Genomic DNA, 13,157 nt, shown 5'->3' on the forward strand with positions numbered 1-13,157 from the left:
CCCCCACATGGAGTGGCACCACTCACTTCACACAGGTGTGATTTTTGTTTACATTGAGGCCGATGAGACAGTTTTCACTTCCCGTTCATCTCTGATTTTATCGGTCTAGCAATCTTGAACTATTCATACGTTGGCGTTCCAGTGCCCTCTAGAAGTCTAACGTGATCAATGAAAACCCTGAAATGATGATCTCGTCCATAGCAGTGAACTGTTGGGTTTCAATTGACGATATCTTGTCAATGGCAGTGAATGTGATCAAACACTGTAGGAGATGGTATGCCAGATTTGGCTATATTTTTAGGTTTGTTCATTTTGAGCCAGGTAAAGTTTCTAATTGATGTTAAAACCCTGTGTAAAATCATGTCTAAAAATAATTAATTGTAAAATTGTTTATACAAAAAAATAAATCACACCCTTGTGAAGTGAGGGGCGCTCTTATCATCAAACATCATCTCATGAACAACTGAATTTATATTTTTGGTTAGCCGATTTGCTCGTCATATTTGGCAGACATGACCTAATTTCTCTTCATTGTCAATGGCAAATATGAGATGTGTGTGGACAACTGGACATGGTCATATTTGAGGCACATATGACCTAATTTCCCCTTTCATTGAACTGAATTTATGTGATTGGTTAGCCGATTTGCTCGTCTACATATGACGTAAATTTTCCCTTCATTGGCAATCAAATGACATCATATTTGGCAGACATTTGACCTAATATTTTGGCAAATATTGAGATGTGTGAGGACAAAAGCTGTATATAGGAGGGGCTAGCGCCCCTCAAAAAGGGACCAGACTGGACACTGAGAATCCTTTTATTCCCCTCCACTACACTATAGGATTACAACATAAGGTTTCACACTAAGAGGAGGAGATGGCCAGCAAGCATGGCTGTTAAAATTATACTTAAGGATACTTATATAAATATATACATTTGCACAGGGCCCAGTTCATAGATCCAGCCTATGACAACTAAATAAAATAGAATTTCCAGACTGAACTCAAGAAGTTATTGCTGACTCAATGGCTATAAACATTGCCTTTTGAATTTCAATAATCTATTTTACTGTAGCTGCTTGCCAAAAGTCCTATGGGGACCTGTGTTATCAGGTCCGTAACGGAAATCACTAGCTGTTTTGGCCCTTTAGAGCCGCAATCCTGTTTTCTTCTTTATATTTTTATGTAAAACCTAGCATTCAGGTACTGTATCCAACTTCCAGATCAGCCCTGTGAAGGCAGTGGCTAGTGCAGAAATCCTGGTGGTGACACAAGGCCTTTATTCCATTGAACTATGTAATTCAATTTAATATAGGCCTATGCAATATTCCCTCTAGTCTTCTGCCCAAGGAAATGCATTTATTTTATAAATTAATTGAAACTTTTTTTATTGAAGTGCAACCCTGAAAGTGCTTTATATTATAAATTAATTATTAGCACCTGCAATTTCTTTTCTTCAGTTTTGTTTATTCAAGATTTCAGGGTATACAGTAAATCAAATAACACAATATGTGACACACCCATACAGAATAACAGAACACACCAAAAATATGATAAGTTTACATATAAATGTCATAACGGGTATTAAGTGACACTGGCGGTTACAAACCGCATAACCTGAATCAAGTTTTATTAGCGACTGAATTGACTGAAATATTGTCTTCTGCTTGTTTCCTTGGCACACAAGGTATACTGTACGAGTAGTCTATCCAAAATCTATGAAAAAGTAAAAAATCACACCCGTATGAAGTGAGGGGCACTCTTATCATAAATCATAATACGTCATCTCATTCCAGCCAATCACAATTTCCGTCCTCACCTTCGTCTTCATGTTTGTGTTTACGTAATGTTTGTGTTTACACAAACATTCATTTTCAATGGCATTCAATGTTTGTGTTGGGACAAACACTCAAAACTGTCAATTCATTATCAATGGCCTTCAATGTTTGTGTTTACACACACCCTCAAAGCTGGACATAGGAGGGGCTAAAAAATAACATACTCAAGCCAGATTCCATATGGTAAAGAAATTGAAGGTGTTTCGCAAGAGATCAGGGCTTTGTAGGAATGAATGGACTTAACAGAATTATAGACATCACACAGCCCAATAGAAAACAAGGTGTCAGTCCAACCCAAAAAGAGTGAAAAAGATTATAGTTCAGAATTATCCAATTCTCTAGTCTGGGTTTATCTCTGTGACAGCTCCTGCCATGCTGATGAGCCTGCTGTGTGTACATCAAAACAATAAAGACAGCAGGTAATCAGCCACTACTGTGTAATACTCTTCACCTTTCAAAAGCGGATGTTCCATTTGGAAATGTAAAATAATCTAGGCGTCCGTTCTGGAAAAGTCGTTGGGCCCCAGCCCCCCACACGAACACCGGCTTGCTACTACTGCTAGTGTGCACAATAGGTTTGCCAGAGGTTTGGTATGTCGTTAAGACTTGGTCAAAACCACAGTATTTGGCTGATGGTCAGATCCACGCATGCTGCCCTTGGCGCAGTCATAGCTGCGGTGTCACATTCAGCGCAGCTTGACACCCCAGCATTGATTGCCTACACCTGGTCTACAGGGCACTGCTCCACAGATTCGTCTATAATGTAGCCTGGGTTGGTGTCATGCAGAGAAATCTTTGTCACTGTACGTTTCGGCAAATACGTACTAGAACTTTTTTTAACCCAAACAACCAATAAAATATCAACATTTTCAGAAACATGTTGACTCAATCCTAGATTGTTTGATTTTGAAATACAGTACATTAGATATTATTAAATGCAATTTGAATGGTGCTGAGTCAGCAGCAGCGCTCGCACACCATATACTGTATGGTATACCATAATAAACAGCGACGGTATTGATACTGTGCTCACGGTATGTAAATATTTATTTGAATATGTGCATATGCTGCGCATCGAACACGTCGCAATGTTTTGCTCATTTGTAGATCAGTTTTTTTGGTGCATGCATGGCAGTGACGTCATGCGAAAGCACAACCATAATTGTACTATTATATTCATATTGTAGAATGTTTGGGTCAGTACAAACATACTTTAGAATGTTTGGGTCAGTACAAACATACTTGAGAATGTTTGGGTCAGTACAAACATACTTGAGAATGTTTGGGTCAGTACAAACATACTTGAGAATGTTTGGGTCAGTACAAACATACTTTAGAATGTTTGGGTCAGTACAAACATACTTGAGAATGTTTGGGTCAGTACAAACATACTGTAGAATGTTTGGGTCAGTACAAACATACTTGAGAATGTTTGGGTCAGTACAAACATACTTGAGAATGTTTGGGTCAGTACAAACATACTTTAGAATGTTTGGGTCAGTACAAACATACTGTAGAATGTTTGGGTCAGTACAAACATACTTGAGAATGTTTGGGTCAGTACAAACATACTTGAGAATGTTTGGGTCAGTACCAACATACTTTAGAATGTTTGGGTCAGTACAAACATACTTTAGAATGTTTGGGTCAGTACCAACATACTTTAGAATGTTTGGGTCAGTACCAACATACTTTAGAATGTTTGGGTCAGTACAAACATACTTTAGAATGTTTGGGTCAGTACAAACATACTTTAGAATGTTTGTTTGGGTCAGTACAAACATACTTGAGAATGTTTGGGTCAGTACAAACATACTTTAGAATGTTTGGGTCAGTACAAACATACTGTAGAATGTTTGGGTCAGTACAAACATACTTGAGAATGTTTGGGTCAGTACAAACATACTTGAGAATGTTTGGGTCAGTACAAACATACTTTAGAATGTTTGGGTCAGTACAAACATACTTGAGAATGTTTGGGTCAGTACAAACATACTTTAGAATGTTTGGGTCAGTACAAACATACTTTAGAATGTTTGGGTCAGTACAAACATACTTTAGCTCTTCACAGAAGTTCTCTACAAACAATATACCCTATTGGACTGAATATAAGACTACGTTCTCTTCCAATGGAAATATCCTAAAAAAACAGGGTCGTATTATAATCAGGGACTAGACTATCAATGACATCCAATGTTCTTTTTCCACAAATGAGTCTTGAAAAATGGGGGTCATCTTATAATCAGAGTCAAAAAAATAAAATGCCCCAAAAATTGTTACACTTTGAAATACCGCGGTATACAGTATTGTGTTTGATACCGTACTGTAAAATCTCATACCGTTACATGCCTAGTAATGATACTGTAACTTGATCAAAATACTAATACACATCTTTTTAGTCCCAAATACATTTTGATCACAATGTATTTGCTGCAGCAGCTGTCTGAGGATTCAATAATCTCTCCTGAGTTTGTTCAGTCGCTCCTCCAGGTCAGCGTCAGCGTCTACAAGAGCAGCCTGGGGTTCGGCCTTCTTATTTCCTGCCTCTAATAGGCTTCTTCCCGTGGCCGGTATGTTCGATAGCTGATCTGTCAGACTGAGACCCAATTCGTCCATCACTTGGGACACGATGGTTTCACTGTTTTCTTCGTCATTCTCATCACCCATAGCATCATCCATTGCGTCATTTATCATGTCCTCCTTCATGTCCATGATTTCACTCTGTCGTTCAAACTCCATCATGATCTTTTGAATCTGAGGCATGTTGAGCTGTCTGTTCATGCTGGCCATGGCTTTGGTGATGCCTTTCATTGCCTGCGTCATGCAGTTGTTAGACTTAAGAGTCTGAATCTTGAGACAGACTGCTTGTATATTTGCTCTCAAAAGGTATAACTTCTTGATGTAGCGCCGTGTACGAACCAAGTCCATGGCCATGATCTTGACTACATCCATTTGTCCCTGTTTAGACATCCTCTTAATATCAGAAATGATTTTCTTCTCCTGCTCCTCCAGCCTTTGTCGTTCTCTGTCCAGATCTCTCATGGCTCGGGTAAGTGCCCGCTGGTTCTGCTTAAGTACTTTCTCTGGGGTCTTTCTCTTCCCAAACAGGAACTCCATCATGTAAGGGAGTCTGTCGGGTGGTGATGGCTTTTAAAGATGATGACTCTTTACTGATTTAAACCCTACAAAAATCACTATTCAAAACTCAAAGCCAAAGGGTTGGAAACAACTTATTTATGGCACCGACTAGATATATCGCTTACAAATGACATTGTGATGTCAATACATGATGACATCACTACATGATGATGTGAAAGTTCATCACTACAGAGTTAGGACGGTGTCTGATGCATGTAGGGAATGATGAAGGTTGTTCCTTTTGAGTGGTGTAAACCACTCCTACAACTGGCTTTGTTAGTTTACGTGTCTGTCCGTACCAAAAAAAATCACACCCGTGTGAACTGAGTGGTGTAAGTTTTTATATAGACTGATCAGCTGTGGTCTGACGTAATGTCTGACGTAATGAAATCAGCATCAACCTATCAGCATCAACCATGCTCATTTTTTGGTACAAACAGACACGTAGACTAACAAAGCCACACCCGTGTGAACTGGGTGACCATAGCAACCATGCTCATTTTTTGGTACGGACAGACACACAGACAGACAGACACGTAAACTAACAAAGCCAGTTGTAGGAGTGGTTTACACCACTCAAAAAATGAGCATGGTTGCTATGGTCACCCAGTTCACACGGGTGAGATTTCATTATTAGTCTAGGTGTCTGTTCGTACCAAAAAATGAGCATGGTTGATGCTGATTGGTTGATGCTGATTTCATTACGTCAGACATTACGTCAGACCACAGCTGATCAGGCTATATAATACCTTACACCACTCAGTTCACACGGGTGTGATTTTTGAGTGGTGTAAACCACTCCTACAACTGGCTTTGTTAGTTTACGTGTCTGTTCGTACCATAAATGAGCATGGTTGCTATGGTCACCCAGTTCACCCGGGTGTGATTTCAGCTTTGTTAGTTTACGTGTCTGTTCGTACCAAAAAATGAGCATGGTTGCTATGGTCACCCAGTTCACACGGGTGTGATTTCATTACGTCAGACATTACGTCAGACCACAGCTGATCAGTCTATATAAGACCTTACACCACTCAGTTCACACAGGTGTGATTTTTATATTACTCTCGGCTTATTCCCATCGGGGTTGCCATGCCACATCTTAAATCCAATGACAGCATGACACAGGCGATGAAAAGCCATGACCAGCATGAACAGGTTCTGTTTTCTGTGTCTGCCACCTGCATGTTGTCTTGAGGTACCCATAAACCTCCACTTTGGCCTTCCTCTACTCTGACCTGGAAGTTAACTCTTCAGCATCCGTCTCCCAATCATGTAGCACTCATTGTGCCTTTCCAAACCATCTCAACTTCGCTTCTCTTGCTTTATTTCCAAACCTAACCTGGGTTGGGTTCTCCCTTACTTCCTGCCTTCCCTTCCTTCTTTCTTCCAACAATTGAGCAGTTGAGACGAATAACCATAATTCCACACTAATTATCCATAATCTATAAATGATGGATAAGGGTTCAGGACAGATAGGCCTTTTCGGGGAGGGGTCAGAATAAATTGTGGATTTATATGGTTATTCGTTATTATAAGTTTCACAGACGTTAAATGTTGATGGTCCTTTTTAATTTTTTCTTTCCTTTCAAACAACTGTCAATTTAACACACTAGACCTGTACGTCAGTCAGCCACCGGCCTACTTGGGAACGATGCAACTTGGGAACCTAATGATATATGTTGTCATAGCACCCGTTTTAACTGTCAGCCGGTGTCCCACATGGAGATCTGTGTATGTGCCTGTGTGTGAAGACTGCAAACTGAAAAGTGTACTTGGCAATCAATTCGGCCCTGGCAGAGATTGGTTGAGCCTCAATTGGCTGAGGCAGAGGCTGGAAATTGTACAGGTGAAAGGAGTTGGCCTCATTAGGCCACTAGCAGAGCCTGGCCCAGGTGAAAGGAGTTGGCCTCATTAGGCCGACTCGATACCTGGCACTGCACTCCCTGTGGGGGTGTGGAACGCGTGTGTCGAATGTGAAGTCGGTGGGTCAAACGGTTCTCAAGTTACGTGCATTACAACCGTACACACACGTACACACACACGCACGCACGTACGCAGAGGCATGGCGCAAGTACGATGATTCATACAAATGCATCCTTGTGGGAATATTGGCAAACACTGATGTAAAAATCGCACACGGCCAGTTATTGGAGTGGTGTGCACCACCGTAAGTGCAGCCGGCCATAAGTGCTCTTTGAGAATGGTTTGGAAGGAGTCTAGGGATTTTTATTTTTACTTTTTTAATGTTTGTTTAGCACTTAACAGAGTGGCAGCCAAGACACAGATAGGGGTAGACACAAATGGTACCATATTTATTATAATGACATGAGTATGACAGATTGAAAACGGTTGAAGTACATCCTTTAATGTCAGGAAACAGCAACAACTTAAATGCATACACACAAAAACACATTTCACCACTTGGATTTCAATAACAAATATTGTCCCTTATTCAATCTGATCTCAAATAATAATGTGTTTCCTACTTGAAGATCTCTTTAATAGATTTTATATTTTCAAGGTGTAGTGCAGGTGCAGCCAGCAGTGAAATCATTATGGAACAAAATGATTTCATGATTCCCCTAGTTTAAAATTGGTTTAGTTTGGTATAATCATTTTTTTAGGGGCACTAGCCCCTCCAACGTGGCAGCCTATGCACTTTGTTTGCTTTAAGCAGTGATGTCGTGTGGCAGGCACAGTGGGCGCCCCTCACTTCACATTAGTGTTATTTCTGAGGGGCACTATCCCCTCCAACATCTGGCTTCTTCTGTTCCGCCCGTGACATCATGTGTTCGGCCAAGTCTATGGACTTTTTATGATGAATTTTGTTCCGTATACTTTCAGGCCAAGTCAATGGCCTGGCTTTCAGAATTACATCATATATGGAAACCGTTGACCAATACTATGGACTCTTTAAATGTTTGTTTAGAGCACTTTAAACAAACAGAGTGGAAGCCAAGTCTATGGACTGGAGTTTGGAAAGGAATTAAGAATACCAGGCTTTCCATGACGTGAGGTTGCTACCTCCTCTGAAACACAGATAGGGGTAGACAAAAATGGTACCATATTATTATGACAGATTGAAAATGGTTGAAGTCATCCTTTAATATCAGGAAAAAGCAACTGTATACACACAAAAACACATTCCACCACTTGGACTTCAACTGACCTTTGCCTTTACCAATAACAATATTGTCCCTTATTCAATCTGAAAACCCACTGTAAATTGGTCAGCAGAAAGCGCAGGGACATTAATTTTGCATCTCAAATAATAAAATCTGTTTCCCCACAAAAGAAGGTCCAGACTGTCAAGGATGCAGCATGTTTATCTTAAGGACTATAACAATGTGTAATATGCTTCTGTCCTTACTCATTCATTATACCAGATACAGTATACCTCTCCTTGTTGGAGAGAGATTTCTGCAGAAGTTGTACCATCAGGTTTCTCAGCTGGGCTGATGCTGATTCATCCCCCATCTGTCTGAAAACCTGGAACAAAGAAGGAGATGTTATGCCTGCATAATTGAAGTACACAACTACACTATGAGGATGATTTTGACAGACGGAACATTAAAAGCGTTCTTTAAAGTTTTATGACTTTTGTCCCTCAGTTCATTCTCAGCGAACTGAATTTGATAGAATACAATTTTTTGTTGAATAAAATAAGTCACACCCGTGTGAAGTGAGGGGCGCTCTTCTCATCGTACATCATCATGACATAAAATAGTAATTTAGCTCAGACACTATGACGTAACATTTTCCATGCATTGTCAATGGGAATTTAATGTTTGCGTAGGACAAAGTTTGTGAACATACACTAAAACTACGTGACAACCAGGAATAGTCTGGTGACCACTGGAGAGACGGAATGTAGACGGCCCCTGGGAGCAGTGTGGGTTGGCACCCCATGCAGCCTGTGTCTTCCGTGAGGAGGAAGCCCAACAAACCCACGGTGAGGCCTTTAGGAGGGCCATTCAAGCCGCAAGCGGAGCCTGCAGCACCACTGTTACCCAGGTGGAGCCTGCGGAACCTCAAGAATCCACCACTCCTGAATGAAGTGTCTGGTGCTGGGAGTCTGGTGCAACGCACAGATCCAGAGGTCCTGGACCTTGTGAGAGCAGGAATGGACCTGGTGCCTGGTGAGACGTAGGAGGGGCCCGGACAGGAGTCAACCCATAGAACCTAGTCCTTCCACACGTCAGATTGATCTATACCTCTCAGTGCCGGCAGAGTAGTTCCGGAGCAATGGATTGTGTGGCCCTGGTCTTTCCCTAATGGGACTGATCGAGGGTAGCTACTGGGACGGGACTTACGTCCCTGAGTGAGAGGTATGATGTTGCGAGACCCGAAACCCAGATGACTTTGGGATGCATCACAGAGGATACGTCCCAGGTGCAGGACCCTGGTGTAAAGAAGTCTTGGTGCTTTTTCTGGTTTTACCCTCTTAGCTGGATATAGGAGGGGCTAGGGCCCCTAAAAAATGGTACGATTTCTCTCTACTTAATGTGTCTTATAGGAGAGCTGTGGAGTGTGGACACAGTACACTTCAGAAACCCGCCTGCCAGTACACATCATGATTGTTTTTCTGTTTTTTTTTATTTTACAAGATTTCAAAAAAAAATTGCTAGATTTTTATTAACGCGAGAACAATGGCTTCCATTATAGCATGCTAACTTTCCAGGAATAGAAAGCCTGTGATTTCTATTAGCTTGGATTCCCCATCGATAATGTCAGTGGTAGGCGGGTTTCTGAACTGTCCACAACGCTGTAGCCTGGGATCAATACAGTTTCGGGTTTGATCCAGACGGAGCGGAAATGACTTTACGACGTCATCAGGCAGCCGGAACACACAACCGGAACCTCCGGTGCTGTGCATCTCCAAAATGATTCCCCTAGTTTAAAATTGGTTTAGTTTGGTATAATCATTTTTTTAGGGGCACTAGCCCCTCCAACGTCTGTCTTTCAGACATGACATCATGTGGCAGCCTATGCACTTTGTTTGCTTTAAGCAGTGATGTCGTGTGGCAGGCACAGTGGGCGCCCCTCACTTCACATTAGTGTTATTTTTGAGGGGCACTATCCCCTCCAACATCTGGCTTCGTCTGTTCCGCCCGTGACATGTGTTCGGCCAAGTCTATGGACTTTTTATGATGAATTTTGTTCCGTATAAACTTTCAGGCCAAGTCAATGGCCTGGCTTTCAGAATTACATCATATATGGCAACCAATATGGACTCTTTAAATGTTTGTTTAGAGCACTTTAAACAAACAAGAGTGGCAGCCAAGTCTATGGACTGGAGTTTGGAAAGGAATTAAGAATACCAGGCTTTCCATGACGTGAGGTTACTACCTCCTCTGAGACACAGATAGGGGTAGACAAAAATGGTACCATATTATAATGATATTATGACAGATTGAAAATGGTTGAAGTCATCCTTTAATGTCAGGAAAAAGCAACTGCATACACACAAAAACACATTCCACCACTTGGACTTCAACTGACCTTTGCCTTTACCAATAACAATATTGTCCCTTATTCAATCTGAAAACCCACGGTAAATTGGTCAGCAGAAAGCGCAGGGACATTAATTTTGCATCTCAAATAATCAAATCTGTTTCCCCACAAAAGAAGGTCCAGACTGTCAAGGATGCAGCATGTTTATCTTAAGGACTATAACAATGTGTAATATCATGCTTCTGTCCTTACTCATTCATTATACCAGATATACCTCTCCTTGTTGGAGAGAGATTTCTGCAGAAGTTGTACCATCAGGTTTCTCAGCTGGGCTGATCAGCCGATTCGACCGTTGGCTGATGCTGATTCATCCCCCATCTGTCTGAAAACCTGGAACAAAGGAGAAGATGTTAAGCCTGCATAATTGAAGTACACAACTACACTATAATTACAGACAGAAAATTACTTTTGTCCCCACGGACCCCCAGTTCATCCTCAGCAAACTGAATTTGACATACATGTAGCCTACTTGAAGATCTCTTTAATAGATGTTATGTTTTCATAAGGTTTAGTGCAGGTGCAGCCAGCAGTGAAATCATTATGGCTTGAATCAGATGAAAATCTAAAGACAAGATTCTTTATTTTTTTATAATGGGTCGCTCTTCAACTTTGATTGATTGAAATATTTATTAACAGTTTGCAGAATTACAGTACATTTCAAGCACAAACTCAATACAAAGACTGTTAACTGTGAGTGGACGACCCAATAAAGCATTACACTTGTTTACAAGAGAGTCCACCTTGTTCAATTCATCAAAACATTTAGAGACGTACAAATAGAGTATTTGTACGTCTCTAAATATTTAATAGACACTTCTATATAGCCACAGAACAGGAATTCATCATAAAGGAGGTAAAAATGGAAAAGAAACATATACATATAGAATATACATATAAAAGGAGGCGGGGGGATTCCGATTTTACGGGGCCACGTTGAATCTGTTTTGAGAGATTATTACTTTTGTCCTAACCTCGTGTTATCAGGCTTTCCAATTCCATTATGTTTAATCACTCAGTGCCATCCGATCTAGAACCCGCCTACTCAAAACCACACACACATGCATGCACACGTATCGTTTCCGTATCCGCTGAGTCTCAATAGACCGGATATGCAAACTGTCAAGGCAAATTTGCTACCTACATATTCATGCTTTTAATTTAGTCTAGATTAAGAACCGTTAGATCACAACCGCAGGGCACCCGTAGGCTACTTACGTGATTGTATTCGTGAAACTGGCCACCATAATAGAGAGCTTTAGGAGTTTAGGTGTAATGTTGGAAGGTAGATGTTTTGGATCTTTCCCGTAGGTCGACTGTCTCTGTGTCTGTCCCCAGGCACCGTAGGAAAGGACAATAGGACATGATCATGGCGTCTTCTCAGATTCTTTTTCGTACAACGGTGCCGCGCCCTCAAAAAATAGCAGATCTACGAGCTCACATATTCACTGCGTAGCGTTGTGAGCTGGCCGGTTGGTATTGTTAGATCTGCTGTCTTCGGCGCGCGACACCGTCGTACGTCACCGGCCGGAGCATAAAGCGCCTGCGTAAAGGGAGGGAGAGGAGAGCTGCACCCCATTCGACCGGGCTCCGTTCTTTTGGCAAATCTAGAACTTCCTGCCAGAGAGCTAGCAAATTTAAGACATCCGGTTGCTTTCAGAATAAAAGCGTGGTTAATTAAATAATTATTACATTACATTATTAGTATTGTTATTACATTACAGTTATTGTGAAGACACACATTATGTTTCTGTGTAAAAATAAGTAATTAAATAACGTAAAAAAGTTATCTAAATGGATAAATGCCCAAGTCCATGCCATGCACTGGAGTGCCCAAGTCCATTCACTGGAGTGCATGGACTTTATAAAGTGGACACTGGACAAAAATCCCTGCTATGTATCGACTAGTGTGACATACGCACATGTCCGGGGAGACCTCCTCTACAACACCACACTGTCCGCTAAGCACCAGAGGTGTAAAAATTTAATTGGCACACCATACAGCGAGGTGAAAGGTCAAAAAACATCCCATTTCCAGACTAAAGTCAACTAAAGTGGACACTGGACAAAAATCCCTGCTATGTATCGACTAGTGTGACATACGCACATGTCCGTGGAGACCTCCTCTACAACACCACACTGTCCGCTAAGCAGCAGAGGTGTAAAACAAAAATTGGCACGCCATACAGCGAGGTGAAAGGTCAAAAACTATCCCATTTCCAGACTAAAGTCAACTAAAGTGGACACTGGACAAAAATCCCTGCTATGTATCGACTAGTGTGACATACGCACATGTCCGGGGAGACCTCCTCTACAACACCACACTGTCCGCTAAGCAGCAGAGGTGTAAAACAAAAATTGGCACGCCATACAGCGAGGTGAAACATAAAAAAATGTCCCATTTCCAGACTAAAGTCAACTAAAGTGGACACTGGACAAAAATCCCTGCTATGTATCGACTAGTGTGACATACGCACATGTCCGTGGAGACCTCCTCTACAACACCACACTGTCCGCTAAGCAGCAGAGGTGTAAAAAATTAATTGGCACACCATACAGCGAGGTGAAAGGTCAAAAAACATCCCATTTCCAGACTAAAGTCAACTAAAGTGGACACTGGACAAAAATCCCTGCTATGTATCGACTAGTGTGACATACGCACATGTCC

General features: G+C 41.4%; 1 protein-coding gene across 1 annotated transcript; it reads right to left on the bottom strand.

The window, feature by feature from the left end:
- Positions 1 to 4,291: 4,291 nt before the first annotated feature.
- Positions 4,292 to 4,960, bottom strand: LOC306919823 (charged multivesicular body protein 2a-like; the record flags this gene model as incomplete). Its single annotated transcript, XM_079496373.1, has 1 exon — positions 4,292 to 4,960. The coding sequence occupies one exon, from the start codon at positions 4,958 to 4,960 to the stop codon at positions 4,292 to 4,294; it is 669 nt and encodes a 222-aa protein (XP_079352499.1).
- Positions 4,961 to 13,157: the final 8,197 nt, after the last annotated feature.

The sequence above is a fragment of the Electrona antarctica genome (genome assembly GCF_951216825.1).
Source record: "Electrona antarctica genome assembly, chromosome: 3".
Lineage (NCBI taxonomy): Eukaryota > Metazoa > Chordata > Actinopteri > Myctophiformes > Myctophidae > Electrona > Electrona antarctica.